This window comes from Aulonocara sp. 'chitande type north' Nkhata Bay, linkage group LG20 (genome assembly GCF_057382095.1).
Source record: "Aulonocara sp. 'chitande type north' Nkhata Bay isolate Kocher_YH1m ecotype deep benthic linkage group LG20, A_spYH_male_GT1.1, whole genome shotgun sequence".
Classification (NCBI taxonomy): Eukaryota; Metazoa; Chordata; class Actinopteri; order Cichliformes; family Cichlidae; genus Aulonocara; species Aulonocara sp. 'chitande type north' Nkhata Bay.
Genome location: NC_141363.1, coordinates 23,748,148 through 23,775,929, shown reverse-complemented (window position 1 = coordinate 23,775,929; position 27,782 = coordinate 23,748,148). Strand labels below are relative to the sequence as shown.

The 27,782-nt window shown below is 40.7% G+C and overlaps 2 protein-coding genes across 3 annotated transcripts in view; one reads left to right on the top strand and one right to left on the bottom strand.

Moving 5' to 3' along the window:
* The window catches only part of racgap1 (Rac GTPase activating protein 1), a 10,483-nt gene extending 9,269 nt beyond the window's left edge, over nt 1-1,214 (bottom strand). Inside the window, exons 1-3 of one of the 2 annotated variants that reach the window (XM_086278707.1) lie at nt 806-1,214; nt 382-499; nt 73-275 (exon numbers count right to left, since the gene is read on the bottom strand). In XM_086278707.1, the coding sequence (XP_086134833.1) occupies nt 73-275; nt 382-466 (288 nt within the window). In that variant the 5' untranslated portion in view covers nt 467-499; nt 806-1,214. The remainder of the gene's footprint in view (nt 1-72; nt 276-381; nt 500-805) is intronic. The other variant, XM_086278706.1, reaches the window with a different exon arrangement.
* LOC147305645 (inactive dipeptidyl peptidase 10) lies at nt 1,042-27,782 on the top strand. Its single transcript, XM_086278705.1, has 25 exons — nt 1,042-2,615; nt 8,047-8,161; nt 9,515-9,610; nt 9,790-9,884; nt 11,418-11,489; nt 15,387-15,439; nt 16,034-16,115; nt 16,578-16,698; nt 16,778-16,932; nt 17,219-17,316; nt 17,485-17,608; nt 19,940-19,981; nt 20,062-20,166; nt 20,787-20,878; nt 21,697-21,744; nt 23,728-23,846; nt 23,939-23,986; nt 24,286-24,384; nt 24,659-24,725; nt 24,862-25,056; nt 25,156-25,210; nt 25,305-25,404; nt 25,513-25,571; nt 26,311-26,383; nt 26,482-27,782. Exons 1-25 carry the CDS (start codon nt 2,364-2,366, stop codon nt 26,697-26,699), a joined length of 2,583 nt encoding a protein of 860 aa, XP_086134831.1. The 5' UTR covers nt 1,042-2,363; the 3' UTR covers nt 26,700-27,782.

The window sequence follows — 27,782 nt, the reverse complement described above, 5'->3', positions numbered from 1 at the left end:
ATCACACTGTAGCCTAAATTGACACCAACAACAAAGAAGGGTTGGCAATGAGGGTCTAGTCATCCTTCCTACCAGTGTCTCACAGTCTGCCTCAGCCTTTTGTCTGCGCCGTATCTCCACGTCTACCTGGTTGCGGGCATGCTTCAGTTTGACCTCCAAGGCTCCCCTCTCAGTCTCCGTTTTTCTCAGCATCTCTTTGCATGACCCCAGTTCATGCTCAGTCTTTAGCCATTTGCGACGGCAGTCATCAAAGTTTTGTGCCATCTGAATAAAGTCTAGGGGGAAAAATGGGAGCATTAGTATAGTCTATAGGGGCCTGAAGTGCCTGTGTGAATTAACAGAAGGTAAAGACAACAGAACCTGTAGCCATGATATACTCACTGGGTTCAATGTTCTCACTGAGAAGGTCAACTTGCGTCCTCATCCTTTCATATAAGCTCTGGAGGTTCAGCACCGCAGTCTCCATGGTGTCTTACAATTTAAGGCCCTCTGAGAAGAACTACATTTTAAAGTTCAACCACACAGAATACCGTGGATTATCTAGATTTTTTGCTAGCCGCCTTTCAGTTTTGCAAGTATTTTAACCAAAACAGATAACTTGCTGTATTGGTATGCTCACGCAAATATGTGTTTGCCGTTATGTTGAACACGCTGGCTTATTTTGCTTTTCTTCTGACGCCAGGAAAGACTAAACGCTCTATTAACCGCACACTGCCTAAACAACATGGCGTTTACGATGGCTCTGAGTTTAGGTGGTGTATCTCCTCCATTTGCAAAATTCAGAAAGCAACAGTTACCTACATACCTGGAGAGGCGTTGTACAAAAAAGCCTTTCGGTGATATTTAGCCACCACACTGCTCTTTTTCCGTTTCCTTTTTTTTTTTTTAGCTGTTAGTTTTTCGAACCTTTGTCCACATCCTTCGGCAGCTACTGCCACACTGAGCGGGTTGCATTTCAAATTTCACCGCTACCCAATGAGAGATGAAGACGGCTCGGGTGTGAACGCAAAAAATAGATGCAACTTCCGTGTTTGTATTTTCAAAGTAAAACCCCCGTAACGGCCAGTCGCTTCACAGGTAAGCGAGTAGATTTGCGTCAGAATGGGTAGAACTGATCCAGTGTTAACCCTAATGATAATACATTTAATATTTAGCAATCAAATAAGCGAATAAATTTATAACAAAGAAGAAATGAGAATAAAAAGTAATACTTCCGGTCATATCTTTCAAAAATAGAGACCCGTGTTTTTTCCCAAGAGCACGTAAGTGGAAAAATAACGACTTCCGAGTTTGGACTGTTAATGCCGTTATGCTGCGGCTGTCAAAACACAGACACTCTATAAAACATATACTGCTCATGCCAGCAAGTAATATGGCCAGAATCTGCAGGGCCACGGATACACCAAAAACTATAATTACCATCCTTAACCTGTTTGTGTCCAACAGAGGTCATAATTCAGTTAAAGTTTTGTTTTTAATATAGCACCAGTTCGCGACAAGAGTCGCCTCAAGGCGCTTTATACCGTAAAGTAAAGACCCTATAGCTTTCTGGAGAAAATCCCCCAAATCAGGCAGCCCAATTTGTGCAAGCACTTTAAAGAAAAAAACAACAACTCCCTTTTAACAGGACGAACCCTTCTGCACAACCAGGATCACAGCAGGGCAGCTAAGAATTTTACACTGTATATCAAACTCTTCCGTGTCAATTTTTGATTATTGCTTTGCTTGAAATTAATTATATATTTTAATGTTTTTAGAGCATAACGTCCCAAAGGGCTTTCGCTTAGACTGTGTTTATTAATTTTTATGCATAATTTATTATTGAAATTTTTTTAAATAAACCTATAAAAATAACTATCTTCACCTTATAATATGGGTATGTTTCTATTCGACAGGAGTGCAAATAGTTTCCCTTTTTCCATAATAAATGTGTTCTGTTCGACCCCCTAAAACACACATCCTTAACTTTTAACTTTTCCAATCATACTTTTAAAGCAATACTATTCTTCTCTGGCCATATTATATTCATAATTGTGTATGAGCTAATCAAGTCATGACAGATGGGCTAAATGTGTCTATAGAAAGGTCCTTGCCTATTGTGGTTCTCCTTATATTAAAATAGGCGTTCACTGCGCTTTAATTTACTTATAGAGGCAATAGTCACGCTATTAAATTATAGCACTAACCTTTACCTGTGCTTTTACGTTAATCTGGCTTATATCACCTCCAACATGTTTTATTGTTTTATAATTACGCATTTTAAAGGGGGACTGGAAAAGCTGAACAGCTGGAGTCGCCTACGGTTGTATTTACATGCCCAACAATGTTTTATCATGATTAATAGCCTAAAAACAGATGAGTGAATGAACGAAAGGCACCCAACCAGAGAGAAACTGAGGCGGAGAGAGACGTTTAGAGGGAGTGGGTTGGTTGAGTGTGGGGAGGGGGACCACCAGCCCACCGAGGACAAACTTGCAAGAAGCAGAGGATACAGAAAAGGCTCCGCAAGACAACAGTGCAGCAGCTCGGCGAGTTTTGAGGCTACAGAGGCAGAGCAGAGCTTGCAGCGGATAACAATGATTGCAACAACTCAACAAAATATGACCACGGATCTGGTATGTGTGCATTTTCTTTTGTTTTGTCCGCACTTTTTTTTTCTTTCTTTTTAGATTCAGAGCACGTGTATGTGTGTGAGAGAAGGGGGTGTTTTGTGATGTGCAGTGAGGAATTGGTGTTTTTGCCTTTTCGCCCGTTCACACTTTTCTTCGTTAATATCCATCACCTGGACAGGCTTGACTCTGTGCACTGCGGTGCAGGCTGGGCTAACGTCCGGTCGTTGTCACTCCTACATTGTCTTTCTGTCCCATGCAGACTTTTTCAGCAAAATATCTGCACCAGAAACAATGCCCATTCCTCCAACAGTCAGACGTGAGAATTTGTTCTAAGAGACTGTCCCCTCCAGCGTGGACCTGCACAGTGATAAAGAGGCAGGCTGCGCTGTATGATTGATCAGCCCTCTGCTGCATAGATGTGTTGTCAATGAGCAAAGATTATGAGCCAATATCTTCTTTTTACACTTTAAACCCTTGCTAGTTATGGCACATACTCCATAATATCTGTAATTCTGATTCCATACAGATTCCCTATTCAAATGTAACATTCATGTATTTTCATGAGTAGACAGTTTTGCCTCTAAACAACTTGTGAGCTCACTGATATGCATTTACATGTAATGTTATTGCACAGGATGTGATCTGCAAGATTCATTTCTGCCTTTCATTCACCGATGGTGTGTAAGTGTGGTTGCATTATAAATGGTTTAATGTAAAATTGAAAATACACGTAAGTTAGGTGGCATCATTTGTAAACTCTGAATTTAACCCTTAAATTAAAAAATAAATCTTGAATTATTCAGGAATTTTTATTGGCTGCTCTTCAGCAGAGTCCATTTTTAAATCTTGGCAAGTCAAATAATGAACAGGTCAAACTGTCACTCTTCTTGGGAAAGGGTTTCAATCAAGTGGTCATTAGAACAGGGCTACCCTGAAGGTGAAAGTGTTCAAGAGACTAGATTGAGTAGTCTAATTATATCTAATTAGTACGTAGCCTATTTGTGATACAGATCACAGAGATGTCTGGCATTAAATGACACACTAATATTTAAGTATTTTACTTACAAGCTGATGAGAGGAAGTATTAATGAAATCATAGTCTAAAAGAATCTTTTATTATAATCCTTCTGCACTTTTGTCTCTTTCAGAGGGCCACAAACGGCTGTGAGGCTTATAAATATTCCATTAGCTGCAAGTGACACAGCATCTCAGTGCAGTCTCCAATCAATATGCGAAGCAATTAATGAGACAATAATATTTGTTCATTTTCAATAAGAGGGTTTGTTGCTGCTTCACTGGGTTATAGACTCTCACCTGTCTCAAGTCAGCGAAGTTCAAATACTATTGACACTATATAAAGCCTAGTATTACAAGACTGCAATCTACAGCCTCACGAGGCACCACCTGTCTCTTGGCCTTTGGACCAGAAAAGAAAAAAGTGAAAATGACTTGTGTCGTGTGTTGGTGTGTCAAAATATTAGATAGAGAATGTACAAAGTGGATTGTGGATTCCACTTAATGTGACAATCATCAACAAAATAAAGCATATTTGTGTCAGAAAAACACAGCGCTTTGTTTGTGGTTCAGTAAATCCCTGCCATTAAGGAATGCAACTAGCAGTGACAGCAATATTTTTTATCCTTAACGCTGGTTAAGTGCCAGCATGACACTGGGAGCTCTTACACTGAACCTATTACGTGTATATCATTTGCTGGTATCCCTTTAGAGCTTGCTAAAAAATGGCATGTTCGTTTTTTTTATTTGTACTGTAACTCTATATCTCACCCGTAGCTCTCCCACATGTGTTTCTACTGATGCTGCTTATTTCCTAAGGCAGGAGCTTGGCCACTTTGAGTGGCTGGACACGCTGAGGAAAAGCTCCCTTGTACAGCAACCTTTTGTACAGTAATTTTCGTGCGTGTGATGGGGAGCATGAAAAGAAGACAGGGCAGCCTTGCAGCAGTAGAGGCTAAAGCAGCCTTTCATTTCACTAAGGCTTTTGCTGCATTGTCTGGTAATAGCCTCGAGGGCAAAAAGAACTGCCCTGTTCCATATGGTGTCCTACCACCTACTGTTTTTTTTGTGGGGGTTTTTTTGTGGGGGGGGATAAGAAACTAAAAATCATAATTCTGGTGCAGTGAGTTAGAGCACTGAAGTTCATGAAAGACAGCCTTAGATACGGATCAGTCTTGATGTCATTACTACAGCAGTTTGGTTACCATTTATTCAAACTATGCTAAAGTTAGCAGTCTGCTCTAATGATGACTTTCATTTTTAATGAAGGGAAGGGGAAATATTGACAAGATAATGCATATGTGGGTTATCTGCAGATGTCCCTTGCAACCTGTTATTGTGAATCCTTAAAATCAGGAAGCTTTTGTTTATATCGAGGGCTGTATGTGACTGCCGATACATCTCTCCCTTTTATATGTTGGTAGTTATTTCGTTGATGCCTTCTCCAATGTTTTGTGTGCAATAAACATTACTGGCCAGTATTAAGGGATGGGGTGGAGTAGGGTGGGTGCCCGGAGGTATGCAAATCTACAAGCAGAATCCCTGAACAGCCTGCATTGGTTTCTTCATTCCCCTGCATGTGATTTATTGTTGGATGCCGCAAAGACACAGAAGATGGAGTTAAGGAGGTCTCCTGAGCCTAATTTATGAATTCTGAGCGCCGCCTGGATTCTGCGCAACCCAGTTGTGGTGCATGGCTGTGCAGACTAAGTAATTGTGTTTGGCGTGACTTGCTTTTGTAGTGTGCAAACTCGATCAATACAGTTCAAATTGTCTGATTTTGTGTGCACTTCATTGAGGAAAGGGGGCCAGTTTGTTTGTGTGCAGGTAAATAAGCAATTGCTTCTATTTAGTGTAAATTCTAAGTCAAAATGGTAGAAGGCACAAAACAGGCTTAGTTTTTGTGAGGTTCTTCCACTAGGAGCTGTCATATATTGCAGGAAACAGTGTTTAAGGAAGAGTGTCTATCTAAAAGTTTTCTCAGTGGCTGTATTCCCACTGTTAATTGTTTCCCATTGGACCTTGTACACATTATTGATTCTATGATTTGGCTGAATGAAAAGCCTGTGGCTCTGCTGGCAAATGTAAGACCTCTCTCTCTCTTCAAATTCAGTTCTGCATGGTTCGCCAAAACTCCTCTCACGGGGATGCCTTCAGGATGAGTTATCCACAGAGGTATTGCCTTTGATTTGCAATCTTGCACCCTCTGGTGTTTGACTGACACCACATCCCGGATTCCACTCCAGCTCGTGTGGGATCACGCAGGCTGAATAAAAAGACTGTCTATGTGTGATTCAGTTGTGGTTTGGCTCAGCAGAAAACCCACATGGAGATATTTTTGCTTGTCCGTCAGGGTGCTGACTGAGATAAACCTGGTCTGTCATACAGCTTGTCATCTGTTCGACTGTGACAGCAGTTTGTGCTGCATTAGGTTCCCACATGCTTTGTGACCAGCAGCCAGTAGGCACTAGCAGCTTCGCCAATGTTCACTCTGGGGATTCTGCTCAGTCTGTCTGCTCTGTACCTCATTTACAAGCGTGACAAAACTCCTTATATACTGAAATCTGGGATTCTCCCTGTCTGCCTTAACAACAGCGCGACCTTAATTGGAAGTATAGCTTAATGTCTGTGCTCAGGAGAATAATAAGAGCTGTGCATCTCATTAGGCAGATGTTCCAGGTCTCATATTGCTCATATAAAGAGAGAAAGGACGTGCAAGTGTAGTGGTATCAGTTAAGTGAAGACTTTAGTTGAAAATGCCTGTTTTGACTGAAATAACAATGCAGTTTTATTTTATGCTTAATAATGACTGCATTTTACAGCATATCCACTGTTTTCTTATAGACCTTCAATTTTTTTTATAGCAGTTTTTCAAACTTTTAGCCAAAAGTGCTAACTGTGCAATATGATTCAGTAACTGTACTCTACCAAAGTCTTCACATACTATAGGTTTTTTATCTACCAGAAGCAGACTGGGGAGCAATTGTTAACCAAGAGGGCAGGAAAATGTGATAAAACAGTGTTAGACCAGGCAGGAGATACACAGCCTTCAACATTAATCTCCTAGCTCTGGCCTGCACAGAAAGTTCAAACATCGCTTACAAGTTGTCCCTTCAGGTGTAACTGGTTTTAATTTTGAACATGTTACGATACTGCAGCCGAGCAGATCTATTAAAGATGAGACCTTGGCAGGAGTTTTGTGCTGGCAGGCCCTGAGTGTGAAAACATGTAATGTTTTAGAAAGTGGTAAAAAATGTGTCTCAGAACTAAACTTTTGATGCAGTTGGACCCATAAAGAAACACACATGGAAATGAGTTTTTCCAGACATTTTAACTCCAGCTATGTAAGTACATCGTCAGTTTTCAGCACTTTAATAGACTAAGTATCGGGGGCTTTAAATCAGACAGTGAAGAGAGGTAAGGGCACATGTGTGGGGGAGAGAAAGTACTAAGATATTAAAGGCTGATGTCAAGGATAGTATGGCACAGAACTGGGGCATCTGGTGTCATGCAGGGAGCACGGAAGAGCAGCAATCTGTTGACCAGTGCACCCCATATGCCCTTCTTCCGCTGCCCTCCTCTTGACAGCCTGGTGGAAAGTGATCAGGACCAGCGAGGTTTTGAGGGCCAAGTCAAAGGGGTGAACAGAAATAATGAAGCCTGAGTTTTATGGCTGCTTTGTGACTGAACTTTCACACTCCAGCAGACGCGTGGCTCCAGCAGTGCCAGCAACTCATTATGAGGGGAGCAGGGCACAGCCTGGGAATAACACACAATTGTGTTTAATTGTGACTGATACTGATGCAGGCTCATTCTATCAGTTTCCCCTGATTGCATTCGGAGGATACACGAGGACTAGAATCTAAAGTTTGAAATTTTTTTCTCTTGGTAATTGCTTGTTGTTTGTTGCTCATCATATTATCTTCTTCTTCCTTTTATTGCCTTTTTAACAACTTCATCCAGTGCTGTTGTTTAAATCCCGACACACAAAGCAGCTCTTTGGAGGTGAAGTATGAGATAGCTTTTTTTTTTTTCTATAAATGCACACAAGAACAACACATTTCTCAACAACTCTTTAACTCATCCCCCTCTGTTTTAGCTGTACCACATGGCCCATCAGTCATGTAACAGGTGAAATGAAGCAGAGATTAAAAAAAAAAGAAAAAATTACGGTGTGGCTAAAATTGGTGCCGCAATTAAAGACATATCTCTCATATGCAGCAATTTTGTGCTGTTCTCATATGGAAAATTGGTGTAATTCAGTGAGAGCCCTACGATGCTGAAGGCTGGTCTTAGCCCCCTGAGCCTGTCGGGGAGAAATTTCTGTGACTGTGGAAATGAAGCAGCACTAATGTCCTCCTCCTCAGCTGTTCTCGCATTCATCACAGTGTTTGTGTGTTTGTGTACTCTTCAACATAAGGACCTGGGCAGTACAGATGGTCCTCCGAGGAACTGGAAGGGCATAGGGATCGCCATGGTGGTGATCCTGGCTGTTATGTCTCTGGTCATTCTCTCCGTCATCCTCCTCACACCTGGTAAGAATGTGGACAAAGAAAATGGTTAAAATAGTGGGAAAGATGTTGGGGAAAGTAAAAGTATCATAGCAGAGAGGAGATGTTTTAAGGAGCACTGAAGAACCTCTAATGCAGTGCTGATTGCATACACTCCTCATAAGTCTATAGTAGGGCAGGGAATATATGAGGCCAGCAGCCAGGCAGCTTAGCTTAGTTGCATAAAGACTGGAAACAGAGGGAACCAGCTGCCTTCTTTCCAGAAGTAACAGGATCCTGCTACCAGCACCTCTAAAGCTCACTAATTAACGCTGTCTCTCCTGTTTGTTTAATCCTGACAAAAAAACACAGTGTAAATGCAACCGTTTATGGGCTTTTAATCTAGGTGACAATTTCTTGGCCCTGAGCAGTTGCCAGGCAACCAAGGACAAATTCAGGAAGCTATACAGCCAAACTAGAGAGAACATAAAAACCTCCAAAAGTGACTTCTTGGGTTCACATTTTAGATTCAGTAAAGATTAAACAAACAGGATATATTCTGTTAATTAGAGCTGCTGGTAGATTGTTATTGTCAGGCCAGGTTAGCGGTTCCCCCAAGGCTGCTCAGTGAATATAAATTCAGATCCAAGGAGTCCAAAAAAAGGAAAAGGGCGTTGTTGTAAATTGCATTTTAGTAGTGGTAGGTATTTAATAACGTGGAAAATGTTTAATGGGAAATCATAAAATGAGTTGACTCAAATGCCAAAATATCCCTTAAAGCACCGTGCTATGATTTAAAGGTCCGACTTTGTGATGGTTAATAATAGATTAGTTCACACACTCAGATACTGAATTCAATGACTGAGTGAGGTGGCTTCTTTGGGCTACTGACAGTTCTGCGTGGACAGCTCTGGAGTCTCATGAAACTCTTAATGTTCTTCTTCAAGAGAGGAGAATTATTATTAAATTTAAATAGCAACATGGCTCCATAACTGAGACTTATGTGGTAATGAGACATCTGCCCTGTGCTCATAATATGGTAATGACACGTACAAATATTAAATGCACCAATGCTCCTGTAGCTGTACTGTGCTTGATGCCATACTGAGTCCCTTTAAAGAACTGAGATGTCTGTTTTACTACTGATAATTTTAGGCAAGCTCGCAGTGGTATTTCTCCCCCCCCCCCCCCCCCCCCCCCCCCACCACATCTTTACATTATAGAAAAATATTCCACTGAGTGTTGCAAAGTAATAACAGTAACTTTGAGTATGCAAAATATGAATCCAAGATGAAGCAGGAATGTAGGCCAAGTTGCGAAAAGCCTCAGACTTTGCATTTCTGTAAACAAAGGAGAGTTTTTGATGTGCTAGTTATCGCTGTCTCTTTGCTTTTAAAGACGAGTCTCACTTGTTACTTCGCTCCCATCTCACGATGGAGGACCTCGAGAGTGAAGAATTTAAGATTCATAACCCCTGTGTGGCATGGCTGAATGGTAAGGATCCATATTCTCACTCACAAATCACTCTTCATTGATAAAGTCCTCATAACAGTCTGACGCCTCTTTAATGAGGTCACCTACGACTGAGCCACTGGTTTGCAGCAGCAGCCACTGGTTCTGTTCTTTCATTCTAATAGCACAAGACCTTCTTCTGTGAACTCAACCTTTTTTAGAGAACGAAGTTGCTCTTCGCACCAGAGAGGGACATGTCCTGTCGTTCAGCCTCACCAGCAACATAACCACAACTCTGCTGGACAACAGCTCCCTGGTGAGTAACAGGAACACTAAACTTTTAGAGAATAGATTTCAGTATACACAATTGATCATATCCACAGAGGCCTGGGCACACTGATGCTCAAATAGACAGATTAAGAGGAGTATGCTGTATTTCCCACTGCTCCACATCCCACACTTCAGACAAAAAAAGATTTGGAAGAGTGACAGCATCGTCTAATTTCCCCCCCAATCTGGCTGCTCTGTGAGCCCTCAATACGAGCCTTCAAAGAGAATTTCCCAAGCAGGGGCATCATTTTGAACGCCGCCTCTGCACGACACTGACAGACTTATGTGGGTCATTGCCGAGGAGCTTAAAGCAGGGCTGTGCTGTCAGGTTGAGAAGTCACTCCTCGGTTTTGGGATAGAGCGTTTTTTCATCTTTGCTGCTGTTTCCAATTCCAGAAAAAGATTTTTTTTTTGGTATGAAGAAGTATACAGGATTTCCTTAAATAAATGAATCGCTGAGACAGATCCACCTAAATATAGTGTCTATCCTTAAGATAAAAAATTCACATTAAATCAGTAAAACTTTATTTCCAAGAGTTTCGTACCTGTATAAGAGACAATGAAGAACGAGTGAATGAAGATTTTAATGAAAGCAAAAACATGGGAAGCAAAAGCTAGATCACCACAAGCCTTAAACACATGGCACATGTTCTCATGACACAAAACTGGCTTGTAAGAGGGATTTTTAATTAAGTCATGAATTATGGAGGAAGTCAGTAATCTGAAGAAGGAATTAGTGTGACATGGAGTTTTAGCTAGAAAATGTCCTCGAGAATTTTAAACTAAACTATAATCGTCCCACAGCTACTTGGTTTAAACTAGAATATAAAACATTAAAACTGTCGAAATGTGAAGGAGAACAGTAGATTAATGTTTGAAGGTATGTAGCTTTTTTATAGCACTGAAGAACAAACAGTAGTTTTGGTTATTTGTGAGTTTTCTGTGTATATCTTGTTACACACTGAATAAAAGGACTGAAGAAATCTTTGTTTTAGTGAATACCACAATAGTGAAAAGAAGACTGATATTCTGTCGGCAGTGATTTATATTTGATGGTCTTTGGCTTTGTTCTGGATACATGAAAGGCTGGAGACCCCATACACAACAGAGGAAACAAAAATTACAGGATATATGACGGTTATTAAGTTTAATGTGTGTGTGTGGCTCAGTTTATTCAATGTCACTTGGAAATACACGTTATTTCCACGTTATTTACATCATATTCTTTCCTCTGTGACTTTATGTGGCATTTGCAAGATGTGCAGAAATCACAAAATTATTAATGCATCATCGGCATCATAATAATGGGCTGCTTATGTTTCCAGTAAAGCAGCTATAGAAAGTACAAGACAGACATGATTCTTGAGGAAAAACTCGACATCAGAGAATAACAGTCACAGGCTTTATTTGAAATGATAGAAGGCAGTTAAAAGTGGAATTATCATACTAAATATTCTAAAACATTTTGGAATGAAAAAGAAGATTTTCTAATAAAGCGTTGTTGTCTTTTTTTCTGTAGGACCTGACCACTACTCAGTTCCAAGTGTCTGCAGACAAGAGGTTTGTCCTCTTGGCATATAACATTCGACCGGTAAGTTGCCTTTGAATGACAAGTGGGCTCAGACTTCCCCAGAAAGAATCATCAATCTTATCCAGAAATTATCCAGGGTCATGAATTATCCACTAGTATCAAAGACAAGCTGTTATGACTCACAGACCACCATATGTCTGACAGGCCACTAGTGACAAGCAAAACAATTGTGACATGCATCCTGATCAGAGCCTCAATGAAAAAACGAGGAGAAGAGCAAGAACAGAAGGAGTGTGAGGAGAAAAGAGCGTGTGAGTGAGCTCATTTATGCAACTGCAGCAATCTTCAGCTCCATAACACCACTTGCTCGATGACTGGGTTAACATATGAGGGGCTGAATATTTAAACTGGCTGATGGCACGACGTGCAGGGAGTTGACGAAAGCTTTGAATGTGATTGCCGTGAAGAGTTTAGCACACAAGTGCAAATGGGGGATGGGGAGATCAAGGAGATGAAGAGGTGAAGTTGGAGCTGCAGTAATGAAATCACCTCTGCCTGTTCGGGGGGGGGGAGGGGGAGAATTTTAATGAGAATCTGACGAGAATCTCGATTGCAGGTGGTTTCAGATCAGCGCTGGGGTGGACAAAACACAGATCTTTTGCTCACTTTACTTTTAACACCGCGTAGCTCTGTGTCTCCACCCCCCACCAGCCACCTCGCTCTCTAAATGCCCTCATGGTTAATAAATAGGTGAATCTTTCTTCAAAGGGAAGGCAAGTTGTGTAATGTGCAAGTAATCGATGAGGCAAGAAAACAGAATTAGGAGGAAATGAAGGCTCTCAGCACATTTCCCTGAGTTTTTATTAACAATCTTTAAACAGATTTTTATGCTTTCTCGGTCTCTTCTTTATTCAACCTCACAGCCTTTTCCATTTCTCTGGGTTTCCTTTAGAGACCTGCTTTTGCTCTAATCACTGCATATCATATTTTCTCTGTGTGGGGGGAACGAATGAGCCTGTTGCTGTGTTACAGCATCATCACAAACACAGTGCATCCATTCTAACTAAATTATTGAGCGGTTAGTGGGGATTCAATCAGCTTTCACACATTTCTATAGAGAAAGGGCTCAGATCCGTGCCCAGATTGTGGGTTGCTTTGGTTGATCGTACTCTATGTCATTAGCATACTTCCTTTGATATCAGCAGGAAATGTCCTGTCTAATCTGTATGCTCAGAGTGTGCGCGCCGCATACTCGAAGAAATCAGAGACAATAGGCATGGCACCTGGAATCGTTTGTTTATTTAGAAATGAATTTCTGTGTTAGCATGGCTGGCATATTGTCAGTGTGCGCGGGGGCTATTCCTCCTCCATGCTCCTCTTTTCTGTGGCTGCCTCCTTCTTTCTCCTGCTTCATCTTCCTCACTCTCACTCACTTTTTTCTGTCTATCTCTGGGGGGATTTGTGCTGACTGAAGCAGTTTGCGCCAGGCAGCGGCTTTGCCGTTCAGAAGAGCAGATAGTGGTAGGGAATGAGAGGAAAAAACACAGAAAGCAATGGGGAAAGGCAGTAACGATGGAGGAGTTTGCAAATGGGATATGCATCGCTTGACCTTAGATACAATGCCCAGTTGAAATTAGTCAGAAAGAATACCCAAAAATGTCCGAGATACTAGAAGGAGAGAGCTGTAGTAGAGAGAGAAATGTGTGTGCAGGCTATGTGTAAAGTTAAAAGGCTTCTTTGGATTTTGGACTACCTCTAGAGGCTTTAGGGGAGAGTTGTGCCCCGTGAGTGAAAATAAATGGATTTTGATAAGAGAGTATGTGCATAAGTCAGTTAGGGAATTTTTCCACACATAGGAACAAGAGAAAGCAGGTTTCCTACAGGAAAATATCTTTTCTTAAAGCTTATTTGAATTAAAGAGGTTTGCCTTAAGAGTTTCTTTTCTGTGTGTGTGAGAGCAGAAAGGCAAAAAAGAGAGGACGTACATATTTTCAAATGAGTGATGTTGAAATAGTTCAGCGGCGGTGGAGGTTACCAGGATTGATGAGCGGAGGCAAATGAACCGGTGCCTGCCAAGACAGTGTAGTTTCGGGACAAATAAAAAGCAAAGGGAGTTGGGTCTGCACTCTGCAGCAAACCCTGATGGGTGCTTGTATCAAAGGCAGCACATTGTGGGGCTGCTAAGTAATGCATGTGAGGCAGGAACAATGTTGAGAAGGAAGGATGCTATTATCTCCGCACTGTGAGTTTTACGTTGTACAAAAGCCTCTAATAACTGTGCTCCTGCAAAGGGTGCTGTAATCTCTATACGCAGTCTTTGTCACATTATCCAGCAATATCTTCTGAGAATGTAATCATGTGTTGTGCCCATACCCCCCTATTTGGCAGCATGGAGGGGGTGGGTAGTAAAAGGGAGGCTGACAGGCAGCACGATCTGGAGGATTTATGATATGTTACTGGCAACCACATTAGAATTCACTCTGCCTCTTTATGACAGATGCTCTCACTCTCTCTTTCTGTTTATCACACAAACACACAATAACACAGAATCTGCCAGTGATGTTAAATCACAAGCAGAATCTTTTGGTTTCTAAACAAATCACAAATAGCTGATTTGGTATGGTGCTGACAGCAGTGCTGCCCCCTTTGGTCTTGAAGACTGATACCCCCCTTTAACGTCCTGTCGCGGCTCCTTTCACTCTATCTTCTTCCCTCACTTTCCCTTTTGTGTCCACCACTTCATGTTATCCTCTTCCTTTTCTTGCTCCTGTTTTGTGTTGTGAACAGCTCTTTTTCTGCTCCACCTAATGCATAGCCCCTCATGCGCAGCCGTTATGCTACAATCAGATTTCGATTTCATTTAGATAGCCTTAAAATTTATTTCCACTCCTTTATCCCTGCAGCTTTAGCGCTGTGTCATTCCATTCATGTATTTTCTAACAACAGACAGCACTGAAGAAGGGGGAAAAAAAATCCAATTTCACTACTAAATGTGTTGTATAGAGGATGTGACATTTAATTTCTTTAGGGATTGGTTTTCCAGGTGGCTGGGGCCCTTAGTGGCCAGTGGGCAAATGCTGCTTCCAACTCTTTGCTTGAAAAAAGAGGTGTGCAAATCAATATTTTGCCTTGAATTCATTAGCTATTGCTTTGATCAGTTGCAGTTAAGAGACACACTTACATGCACAAATTCGTTCACACACGTGTTCATTTAATTATTCAGAGCTTCTGATGCTTTTCTAAGGTTTGCGACACAGCTGCCAGCCACTATAGAGCTCAGTGTGAAGGATATTAACTTTAACGATGCTTTTTAATGGGAATGTCTGTCTTCGTTTTTTGTGCTTTTCTTTCACATGCCATGTCTTTGGTGTTGTCTCTTTTGCTCAGTCTTGAAGGTCCAACTTTCTCTTATTCACTTGAGATCTCAGTTATGATGTAATATGGATGAAATTGCTGCCAGTAGTTTAATGACTCCTGCAAATTAAGTCCATATCACTAAGACGTAAAGATGTGATTGGCTCAATAAAAAGTAGGGGAGTGTTAAAATACCATCTACTAAAAATGATTGCATATGCAAATACTTACAGCACGAAGCAATTTTCCACTTCCATTCTAGCTTAGGTGAAAGAATAATATTAAATATAACTATTATCAGTGAAATATTTATAGGCTCACTAAACCTTTACCTTTGTAATTTTGGAATAAAATTGTGCTGCTCCTTTTTGCCAGGTAATAAGCCACTCGACTCAGTCTTTGCAGTGATTTCAGAAGCACTTAGATGATGCAAACACAGCTCCTTGTTGCTTATGCTTAACTGTAAATTTTTTTGTCATAATATTTGTCTCATTTGCATTTAACCTTAATTGTACATGCTCAGGTGCATGTGTGAGCACTAAAGTATGTGTTTTCATCTATGTGCGGCACACCTTTGTGCATGATATCCTCTACCTTTTTCAGGTGTTCTCTCAGTCCTTCACTGCCTCCTATGCTATCTACAGTGTGGCTAATGGGTAGGTGGAATCATCACTGCTAATGCATGGGCTGCACTGGGCATGAGCGTTACCAATGCAAGCAGACCTGCAGATTGGAAAAAAAAAAAAAACTTTCCCCAAAGCGTGTTTCATTTGAATCAGTATTTCATGTTTCTTTCAGACGTCCATTCATTTGTCAGTGTTCTTTCCAGGCTCTATAAGGTTTGTATTGTACTTCAGATTTCACTGCCTGAGAATCATATTCAGCATTATCTCTGGGAAAAAAAACTCTTTGGTAGCTGTGAGTGATCCCTTGAAATTCTAAGGAGTTATTCTGAAAAGGATTTCTGGAGGACCTGCAATATTGCCCGAGTATGCCTTGGAGAAAAATGTTTGCCTGTCCTAAGGAAATAAAAAAAAAATTGTGGCTAGAAATATAGAAAAAGAAATGTTGCACTCTTGCATGAATCAGCCCCGTTCTCTGTTTCATTTTCCCTCTCTGCATCTTGCCCCTTTGTTCTCACAGTGCAGTAGCTCCCTCAAGGGCAGGGCTTGGATGGACCTTGGATGGCTTCAAAGAGGAGAGTGTTCCCTAATGGAGGGCTTATGTTTGAGTTTTTGTGTGTGTTTCAGGGATCTGCTTGAACTCAGCCCTCCAGAGGGGCAGAAGGCAGCATTACAGTACGCTTCCTGGGGACCTCAGGGGAACCAGCTGGTAAGTGAGGGCCTTACTCATGTGTTGTCATCTGCATCAATTAAAACTGTCAGTATGGTGGAAGTGTTTATCACCCTTTAAAATCCATAATAATGCTGAATGCCTCCTCCATTTGACATAATTTTATTCATCATAACGTCAAAGGTACAATATCTTATACAATGAACTCCACCTGAAGTGGCTGTCGCACTGTAATGGGGTTTTGTGCTCATTATACATATATAATTCATCTACCTGACCTGCAATGTAATTGGCTTTTGCTGCTATGTCAGTGCTCATCTGCAGCTTATTAACTGGCAAGTGAAGATGTATTGGCTCCCACCCGTGTGTGTGCTAGCCAATGATTCATTCATTCTTGGAGGGTGTCCGCTTCTCGAATCATGGAGCCAGCAATGAAGTCTGCAACCTTGCTGTCTTTGATAATGGATTGGCGGTGCTTTCTGTCTGTGCTGCTCATGCCAGGCCTTTGTGTTTGACGGCGATATCTACTACAAACCAAGTGTGACCAGCGAACCCCTGCGTCTTACATCCACTGACCAGGAGCAATACGTGGTGAACGGCCTCTCTGACTGGACTTATGAAGGTAAAATGTAGTTCACCTGCTGACTCTCCAGATTCATACTTTTACTTTGATATTACAATAGTTCTTTCTTCCAAAACAGAGGAGGTGCTGCTACAATATGCCGCCCACTGGTGGTCTGTGGATGGTGCCCGCCTTGCATACCTCAGCATCAACAACTCTGTTACACCTGTGATGGAAATACCTCATTTCTTAGGTGGTCTCTACCCCTCCAATGTGCTCTTCCCTTACCCTAAGGTGAAAACAGCTAAGCACTTTGCAGTCACCAAGTGTAGGCAGTTTAGAAAAATGCCACTGTTTCATCATTTGAAGTTGAGTTCGCAAAACTATAAAATAAACTATAAAGGGGAAAACAAAGGGTCTTTCTGAAGCAGCTGTGCCTCAGCCTGAACCAAAATAGCGGACTGACAAGTAGTGCAGTAGGTCTCTTGCTGTTTGCATGACTAAAAAGATTTGCTTTTATAAAGAGCATTCATTTCATATTTTTTAAGTTTATTTTATCTGGGGGGGGGTTTCTTCACAGGCTGGCTCAAGTATCCCATCAGTCAGTCTGTTTGTGGTGAATCTGTATGGTCCAGCTCACACTCTGGAAATGATGCCTCCGGACTCCCTCAGAGCCAGGTAGCACACCTTCGTAAATGCTGAAACAGAATAAGCCTTAAAGGATTCAAAGCACACCTGAAATTACTACACGTGTCCAAAGTTTTCTTGCTTGTTTTCCTTTTTCTTTCAGTTTCTTTGCACCACTTTCTAATACTTTCTTCATGTATCCTTTTTTTTTTTCTTCAGAGACAACTACATATCCATGGTGACTTGGATCAGCAGCACCCGGCTCGCAGTTCGTTGGCTGAATCGTGCACAGAACCAATCTGTGCTCTGTGTTTGCGAGGCTACCACAGGGGCATGCTCAGAGGTGAGCGGTCATCACTTGTTCCACATTAGTAATCTGAGCACCTTCTGATGCAATATACAGCTGTAATAGAATTTTTTGCTTCATTTACACAGTGTTGGGAGTTAAGATTGATTTCCTTAAGCTCCCAAATCTCCACTGACTGGATTAATATTTAAGGTCATTTGCTGCATGAGAAGAATTTTCAGTGATGTACTGCAGTATTTTAGTCCTGCTGCTCTTCTATAAATCCTCACAGATCTCACTTCAATATTCCAAAATATTATATTAAAGGGGACCTATTTTAATATTTCCTTCTTGTCATGTATACAGTACTGTGAAAAAATGTTAAGCGAGGCCTCATTTTGCTTCCAAGGCGCCAGACTCGCTTGTAACTTTTTGAAGAGGTCTTGAGCAAGAGTTCTCCAGGTTTTCAAAGTAATGTCTTTTAAAGTTTTTCTTTGGACATTGGCGGCTTTTTCCCTCATTTTCCGTTCAATCCTTGTACCTGACCGTTTTCAGAAGAATCTCTGTTTGTTTGTTAAGGCAAGTAACACAGAACGATGAATCATTCGAGCATAAAAGCGGCATTTAATTCAAGGGATGAACCACTGCTGTGTCTACACATAGCAGACAACTTAGCAAATAAACAAATTTACTTGTATCTCTGGGGACTTTCCTACTAGCAGCCTGTCCCGAGAAGCACAATTTGTTCTCATTTCCCATCTACAGAAGATGAACAGAAAGTCATGTACTTAGGAAATTGTGGGGAAAAATCCAGCAAACTCCTGACACAGGACTTAAGAGATCTATCTGGCCCTTCAGTTCATCCATCTACTGTTCACTGAAGCTTCATCAGAAATGGTCTCAGTGGAAGGGTGGCTGTCAAGAGTTTTTTTTTTAAGGAAAGGAAACAGAAAAAGAGGAAAAAGTCTGAGGTTTGTCAAGTTACAACCAGTGGATTCGATTTTGAAAATTTTGGTTCAAATCATCATCACTACAGTCTGATAGTTATAGAAGAAATGGGACTCGCTCCCAAGGTGTAATATAATGACGATTTGTCACGTACCGTGGTGTTCCTGAGGAACGTGAAAGGTGTCCGTCCGCGTTCTCAGGCTACGCGCCGAGTTATGGATGTAATCCAGTAGAATGACACTCTGCGGTAATATACGTTCCAGCCATGTATTCCAGCCCTTACCATAACCTTATCCCTAACCTTAAACAGCACTTTAATGATGTTAGATAGTGTTTCCCAAAGCCATTTAAGTAAAACAAACGTAAATGTGTAGATTCATTCCAAGCGGTTCTCATGTTTCCTCATTTTTCCAGTCACGTAATCCAGGGACGTGTTGGGTGGCCAGAAGCGTAATATATTGACGATTTGTCACCTAGCGTAAAATGTTAAGCTTTGGGAGTGAGAACATGTTGTGGACTGATGAAGACAAATTCAAAATATTTGGTTTGTATTGTCATCAGTATGTATAGAAGGGGTCATGTGAGAGATCAAACAGTGACTGTCTGCAGGTATAAAACACAGTGAAGGCTCTGTCATGGTTTTGGGCTGCCCTTCAGCCAGGGTTGTTGGAGATCTTATCGAAAATGAATTATGAACACAGAAAAGTACAGATTTTGATCCACCATTCAATACCAGAACAAATTATGTTTTTGACATATATACTGTATTTCTATTTATGTTTGCATGTTTCAGTACATTGCTGCATCTATTTCCCATTTTCCCAGAAAAATATGAGGAATTGAGGGGTGGCTCAAGACTTTTGCATAGCCCTGGAAGCCAAATCCTGACGTACTAGAGTGCTCTAAATGCTTGGTTTCTCGAAGTTTTTTTTCTGTGTGAGCACAAAAGCCCCGCCCATACAGTTCAGACCCTGTGTTTGTGAGGGGCAAGCAATCAAAAGAAAGCTGGCTTAAAGGAAGAGGAAAGGGAGCTAGAATGACTTGTGTGTGACAGTCAGACGATGTGTTATCAGAGGTTGCGCTAAAGCACGCTGTACTGGAGTCCAATAATAAAAACACATTAACAGAATTGACTAATCCTGAAGGCTAAAGAAAAAACATTAAAGAAAAAGTAAACATTAGAGAAAAGTTGAAAGAATGGAATCCATATTTGTTCAGTGTTTACTGCCCTCTCCTCTACTATTATCTATCTCTACACTGAGAGCCTCGGGTAACTCTATTCAATTAAAAAGTCTAAAGAATAAAAGCTGAACCCTAACCCACAACAATTTCTATTTTTACGCTGTTTTCATTTGCTTTAGTTCACTTTTGTTGGTATAAAGCACTTTATAACTCATATAACTAATGTTTTTCTACCTTATCTGAAATTAAAATTCACAGAAACACAAGATGGCCATGGACATAATGCAAAACCAGCGACAGGTATGTTGTTCTTTTGTCCTATGAAATCTGTTCACTCCTCTTCTTCTGTCTCTCTTTTGACTGTGTCCTTTCCTTGGCAGGATGTGCCACTGTTTTCAGCAGACGGCTCTGTTTTCTATACCATCCTGCCAGCAAAACAAGGTGCTCGTGGAGAGTTTCGCCACATTGCTGGTCTTGCAGCCCAGGTCAGTTTTGGGAGGTTTTTAAAATAAGCTGTTGTTAACATTTGGGGGAGGTCACATAAACGCCCTGTGATTGCTAATCTCTTCAGCATAGAAGCTAAAGTGTGTTTTTCTCACCGTCTCCTCCATTTCTTTCACAGGCAAAGCTATTTGATTGCATTTATTTCCCCCCTAATTATACAAACAATTGAGTCTTTATCCCCGGAGTGATTTTGCAGATTAATATTTTCTTGGTCCTTCGCTGTTTTTATCTTTGCAGTTTATTTCCATTTTACAGCTCATTCATCTTGAGCAGGGTAATTAAACATGTTTAATGATGCTTTATAAGAAACATAAACTATGCAGGAGAAAATTATCTTTTCAAAGTTAACACCTTTGTAGTTTTTGGGCTCATATTCTGAGGTTTCTCTCCTATATCTCTTTAACTTTAGTTCCCCAAAAAAACGTAATAATTATAAGTACTCTGCCTGCACCTCCCTCTGTGTCAGTTTCTTCGATTGAACTTCATGACCCTTTCTTCGTGTTTGTTGTCGTCTTCTGGCGCATTCTTGCTGTATCCTTCTGCCTATTTTTAGTCAGCGAAGGTGTCTACTTCTTCATCTCTGTGTCTCTGTCTAACGCAGCTTGCCATCCCCTCTGTCCCTCCTCGCTTCTTGACATCAGGGAGCTGGGACGTCACCGTGCTCTGCGCCCTAGACGAGAAGGCTGGAAAAATGTATGTGTGAGCCACAGTGTGTGGTGCTGGGGCGAATACGGCTTTATCAGTGCTCTGTTTCTTACCATGAACACACAAGTGACAGCGGGTATAGTAGAGTCGAACACTGGCCATAATTATGCTCTGTGAGCTGAGAATAAGTTCTAGATGTGTCAACCTCTGGGGAGCAGGCTCTTTTATCAGGCTAAACACACGTGATTGTAATTAAAAATAACTAAAATGCCATTTTAACATGTAGGATTGATCTCGGTTAAATACCCCAAAGGAAACAGCTTTAACTCTGACTTTGGAAGGCATTGCATCGAATCTGAAGAGCGTAAAGGTTTACTTAGACTGGACCAGAGCAGATTATGGCTTAAATCTGTCTTTATCCTGCTGGGGCCAGAAACCCCACATGAGCTGATTGACTGAGGTGTGAGCATGGCAGACAAGCAAAGAAAGGCAGTTATTTTCAGTCTCAAAGCCCCCAGGTAGCTGCTTTGTGCCTGAAGACAAGTAGTTCTGACTTACAGTGTTCTACTTACATTTGACACAAGTGTACAATCCTATGATTACATTTATACAGGAGTGGATGGTAAGCATGAGAAATACTGTACTGTGAGAAAAATCATCATTTCTAATTCTGCCTTAGAAAATAAATATGGCTGATTTTTTATTACATGCTGGAGTATGTAAATAGCTGTAAATAGATTTTTGTCATGAATTATTGATATCTGGAATAATTAGGATGAAGCAGGGGCTCTCAGATGTTATCTGCAGTGCTAGGACTATACTGTGAGTAACGTGCTATAACTATGATTTGTTTTTGTCCTCCTCAGCTATTTCCTGAGCACAGAGGAATCCAGACAGAGCAGACACCTTTACAGGTAATGTTTGATCTGAAATTGTAATTATGGTTTGTAATGGATTATGATATATAATGGTTTGAATGGGGGTAAAGGCCCAGGGACCCAAAGGGTAGGCAGACCTTGATACGGAGCCTCTGTTTAAAGTGATGTTTGAAACCATTGAAAGATGAATGAAAGATTAAAAACCACTCCAAAAACACAAAGAGTAGTTCTCAGCTCAACTACTAATTAGAGATGTACTCCAAAACCAACTAAAATTTCGCAGCCTCACTTCTGGCTGTTTTGAATAACCTGCTTTTAACATTGTTTGTTGTCTCATGCCTTGTGGTGACCTTGGCTACCATTAATCCTTTGCAAAAAAAAATATTTTCATTTAATGAAAATAAACTTATCAGTTGTCAGAATCATTTTCTTAGCTTCATTTCCTTCTCTGACTTTAAGAAGGTGGTTCCCTCATTCATTTCACACTGGCTGTATAATTCTTTATGTACGTGGCAGCTAGTCTTTGCAGTCACCTAAAAAATGCATATTTAATTAAGACGTATTATCTATATTCACCTCTCTGCATTTCCTCACAGGTGATCTTAGTATTGATGTAAAGATTTTATTGCCTGTTTGTAAAATCACTGTATGAATTAGCACCTCCTAACCTCTCTGATCTTTTAACTCCCATCAGACCTTTGTTTTACTTTTTTCTTATTATTCATTACTGTTGCTCTTTCAGCTGGAGGGCATATTGGTCAACTTCTGTTGTTTTTCAAAGTGCTTAAAAATAAGTACCTGACTCTTGACCAAAGACCTGTTTTTCTATGTCTAGGTACAGAATGTTAATTCAGGATGTCGAAAATACACCCAAAAATATAAAAGTTACTTTACAGTACTTTATATTGCTATAGCAAGTCATGTTATTGTGGAACCTTCAAGATTAAACGTTGCATTAGGAGAAATGCAGTTATTGATACATAAAATGAAACTACAAAAAGGTCACTTAAGTGTTAAAATTGCTTGTCATAGACACTGACCTGATGCAGATTTTGTGCAACATTGTGGCAGTAGTCAGGGTAATTAGATATTTAGCTTATTAACATTACTTGTTCTAACATATAATTAGACCTATAGTCTGCTGCTCTGTTAGCAGCTCTGTGAGGCTGTTCTTATTTGCTAACATTTGCTAATTAGAAGATAACACAAAGTGCAGCTGAGGCTGATGGAAATGTCATTAATGCTCTGGGAACTTGGCCATAAACCGTGACAGACTTAATTTTTTATTTTTGCCTCAGGATGTTGCTAAATGAGAAATTAGAGGATGACCAAAGTAATTTTAATTTATCTCAAATGCAACATAAATGTCTAAGCCAACTTTATCACAATCCGGGCAATAGCTGTCAAGATACTTTACTTAAAACCAAAGAAAGTGGTGTGATGTTTAGTGGGAATGTTAGCAGGATATCATGTGGGGGTCATTAATGTTTCTATAAAATTATCAAATAAAGCTAAGAAAGAGTAGCTGCACATTTTTGCATCAGCTGTATATGAGCCACACCAGCTGCTTGGGCCAGAGTCATTTAAGACAGATGATCTCACCTATGGTAAACCACTTGTCTGTTCCCTCATCAGCCTCCTAGCTTTCATATCTTTTTTATGAGCTTACATACCTTCGGGCTTGGGGAAATGCTTCACCATTATAGAGAAGGGAAGATGGCTTGCTTAAACTTTGTCTATGATTAATACTGTATGAAATTTGTAAGCACTGTGGTGGAGAGACATTTAGAGACTCAACACTGCCTAACAGAGCAATCTGTATAACGACTTTTACGTCTAACCTTATTGAACCCCATTTGTTTCTGAAAAGTCAACTCTGTGAACAGTCTGTCTCTTGACATTGACATTTTCCTTTATATTGCCCCAGTCATTTGTCCCACTCCTGGAGCAAATCAAACTGCTTTAGACTTTCCTGTTCTTTTGAAGTGTGATCAATAATCTCTTCTCTTTTTTTCAAAGCGTGGACTTAGATGGAGTGTTTCAGCGCCAGTGCATTACCTGTAACCTCATAGATGGATGCCGTTTCTATAAAGCCGTTTTCAGCCCCAATCAAACCCACTTTACACTCTACTGTTTGGGTAAATCACCCACGCACGTGCATATTTATACACATACAGGCTTGCATTGCTCAGACAGTTGGTTTTATAATGTCAATTTGAAAAATCCACAGGCCCGGGAATCCCTAAAGTGACGGTTCACAGTACAAAGGAACCCTCCAGTGAGTGTTAGATCTTCTTGTCTCAGTAATGGTAAAGTAATACACACATATACACATACACACCGGCTGTCTGCAGTTTCCCCAGACAGCCTACAGAGAGCAATACATTCAAGCAGAGCCTAAGTGTAAATCCATTACTGTCATGCTTGTGAACACTGCCCTCTGCTTGTGGCTCTCAGTTAGAGCCATTTATGTGAAGATGATATGGAACCAGGTGGCATGCTGCGGCTGTCTTGATGGGGGAAAAACATTAAGACAGTATTGGGGGGGGGGGTTTGTTTGTCTTTTAATCTCCACAGGGTATGTCGTCTTGGAAGATAACAGCCGTCTGTCTAAAGCTCTGGAGGACAAACGACTCCCTGAGACTCTGTTCAGGACACTCTCAGCAGATAACCATGGTACCGCAAAGACACCGCTGCACTTATTTGTTAAACTCTGTTTGAAGAAGTATACTTAAGCAATCAGTTAATATCATTAGAAACAATGGAGCACTGGCAGAACAAGAATCTCAGCCTGGAAGGGACAACTGTAGTTAAGTATTGACCAAAGCAGTAATTCGTTTTAATTGTTTGTGAGTGATAGTAAAAATGTCCTTCGGTTGGGATGTAATTAGTAACTAAAAAAATAAATGCAGACAAATGTGTTTCTTCAAGCCCCGTTTCCTTTCTGTAGATCTGCACCTGAAGCTATCTCTGCCTCAGGGGTATGAGGCCAACCTGCACCCTCTCCTCATCATTGTGTAAGTATCATTAAACAAGCTTGATAAATGTCAGCTGCCATTTGTTTTGCAACCTGTGACCCCTAATCTTTTGATCGCTCGTCCGAGACTAACAGATTTCGCCACACTTGCTGATCTTATTCCTCTTGTTGTTCAGAGATGGCATTCCTGGCAGTCAGTCTGTAACGGAGGAGTTTGCCCTCGACTGGCCTCAGGTCTTCTCCAGCATGCACAATGTGGCCTTGGCCCGGGTGGATGGCAGGAGCGGGGTTGGCCGTGGACAGAAGACCACTGCTGTGGATCCGCGCAAACTTGGCTCAATGAGAGTCAAAGATTATCTGGCAGTTATAGAGTCAGTCCAATTATGCTAAAACAGAAGCATTTATAGATTAAATATAAAAACAAATCTTGGTAGTTGAAAAACTAAAGGTCTTTTACGTTGTTTCCGCAGGTTGTTAATGCAGCTGCCTTATATAGACGATCGCCGGATGGCCCTCTATGGAAAGGTTATGGCACTTTTCATTTTAGACATTTATTTCCTTTGGATGAAACTCATCGCAGATATAATTGATGTTAACACGTTTCATTTTCTCAATACAGGCATTTGGTGGTTATTTAACTCTCAAGATGTTGGCAGCAACAGATAAGCTCTTCCAGTGCTCAGCTGCTGTGGCACCAATAACTGACTTCAGGCTTTACAGTGAGCAGAGATCTTGTCATTAACTATTCATGTAACCGGGCTACGAAAATTGTGTCACAGCTCAGAGGCTGTTAATTTATCAGAGAAAAAATTTTCTACTGTTTGAAGGTGCTGCATTCTCGGAGAGGTACCTTGGACTTCCTGCAAAGGAGGAACATGCTTACTTGGTGAGACTCTAAAGTTAGTCTAGAACTGAGACATTCAGGTGTCTCAGTGTGTTTTGATGGGTTAAGAGATAACTTGAAGTTGATTGCAAGTTAATCACTAATAACTAAACCATTTTACCAAGTTGTTAATAACAATTTATGGTCATTTTTGAGACTTTAGTTTGCAGAGCTGTTGAATTGTACTATGTTCCCTCACTGATTTATGAATGGTGCGAAATATTATAAATACATTGATGATAGAATTGTCCTGAACAAAAAACCACAGCCTCATGTAAGATTTCAAACTTGAATAACCACCCTTTAACTTTTTACCCTATTAAGACGACATTTAACGACCTCACCAATAACCTTAATTATGAGTTTTGACATTTCAGTATATGATATGTATCAATAAATACATGATTTGATGACCATTAGATTAGTTTTTACTGTTTGTTTTTTTCAAAGATAGCCGTCAAGACCACCCACACTTACTTCTCATATAGACACAGTAATTTTGCTATGTAAGCAACCCTGAAATATGACAGAAACCCAGAAACTGATTGTTCGGTTCAGAAAAGAGCTTAGGTCGTTTAAGGGTTACTTCTAGTCTACTTTCAAGGGGTAGAGAGTTAAACCAATACTAAACATTGAAACTTTTTTTTGTCAAGGAGGGATTTACTGCGGAGCCAGTGTGATAGACTGCTATTATTTCGCTTAGGTGTACCCAATATCTCATCCCCTTTTGCAATCTTTTCAGACTGCCTCCATGCTGGAGGAGGTTAACAAGCTGAAAGATGAGAACTTCCTCATTCTGCATGGAACTGCAGACGGTGAGATCATGTTCATTTTATGAAAAATGTGACAGCTATATTTTTGAGGGGTAAATTTTCCTTACATTATTTGTGGGTTTGTGTGTATTCATCCAAAGCAAGAGTACACTTCCAGCACAGCGCTGAGCTCCTGAGCCGTCTGGTAAAGGTGGAGGCCAACTACTCTCTGCAGCTGTACCCAGATGAAGGCCACATCCTGAGAGAGCCCCGCAGCATCAAACACTTCCAGCGGACAGTGGTGAACTACCTCCAGACCTGCTTGAAGCACAGGCCCCTCCTAGATTCCATAGAGGATGAAGAGGAGGAAGATAACTGAGCCCAGCGTTCCCCTTTCTTTCTTCTGAAGGGACACTCTAAGGATTGTATGCCATCTAATGCATTACCTTGAGTCGGATATCAGGCGCAAGAGCACAGGAGTGGGGACCAACCGCATCAGATCACCTCTTATAACTTCTGGAAACATTGATGTACTGTATAATGTGTTGCACAGTTCCTGCTGTTTTAATGTATGTTTGAGGCCCTATTTGTTTACAAAATTCACTTTAGAAGATGTGGACTACTAGACAGCTAATGATTCTGCTGAGAGTTTACAAAGATTTTAAAACATGCATGTCGTAATGGCTGCATGATGTGGATTAGTTTACATTGCATTTTGGGTGTTTTGCTGATTTTAAATCTTGCCTGCAAAGGCAAAATCTGCCAACAGCCGGGAATACACGACGCACTTTAAAGGAAACTCAGTGTAAGAGATGCATGTTTAGTGATTTGCATAAAATGCCGTTAAAAGGCTTAAAATCACCCCATCTGAACGAGTCGAGTCTTACAAAACCAAATATTTGGGACAGCTGTGATGCAAGATGTCTGCATCACAAAAGTTAAGTTACAACACAAGCTGTCACCACTGGTCACTGAGCTATGCATACTCTGCACAGTATTTGAGGTTTCACTGTAAAATCAGTTATTTCAAGTTCTTTTTTTATGTAGTGTGTTCCCGGCTTAAATAAACTAAGATAAGGATCATTTTTAGTGTGCCAAATACATTTTGTGGACTTTATCCACTAGTTTTGTTTGCATTTTGTGATTATGAATGACTTTGAGGCTGAGCGTATTTATACTAAATGCTCCAGTTTAAGAATGAAAACAACTGTAGGCCTGTGTACTGTATTTGGAAGTGCAGTACATTTCTGTTTTGATACATTTTAACCATTTCTTGTGTATTGCACAGTTAAACTATTCCTTGAAACAAACTGTTGAGCCATTATGTCACAGTCCACAGATGCTGGGCCTGACCATCAGTCTGTCAACCATGCATGCAGTTGGTATGAAAAGAATGCCATTGATTGTAGACAACCAGCTATTCCTTTCCCCATAAATCCTTGAAAATAAAGTTTCCCATTTT

Coding starts and splice junctions, on each gene's coding strand:
- LOC147305645 (XM_086278705.1), top strand. CDS start 2,364: ATGAACGAAAGGCACCCAACCAGAGAGAAACTGAGGCGGAGAGAGACG. Junction 20,167..20,786: donor TTGCTGGTCTTGCAGCCCAG/GTCAGTTTTGGG, acceptor TGTCTAACGCAG/CTTGCCATCCCCTCTGTCCC. Junction 25,405..25,512: donor AACTGACTTCAGGCTTTACA/GTGAGCAGAGAT, acceptor TACTGTTTGAAG/GTGCTGCATTCTCGGAGAGG.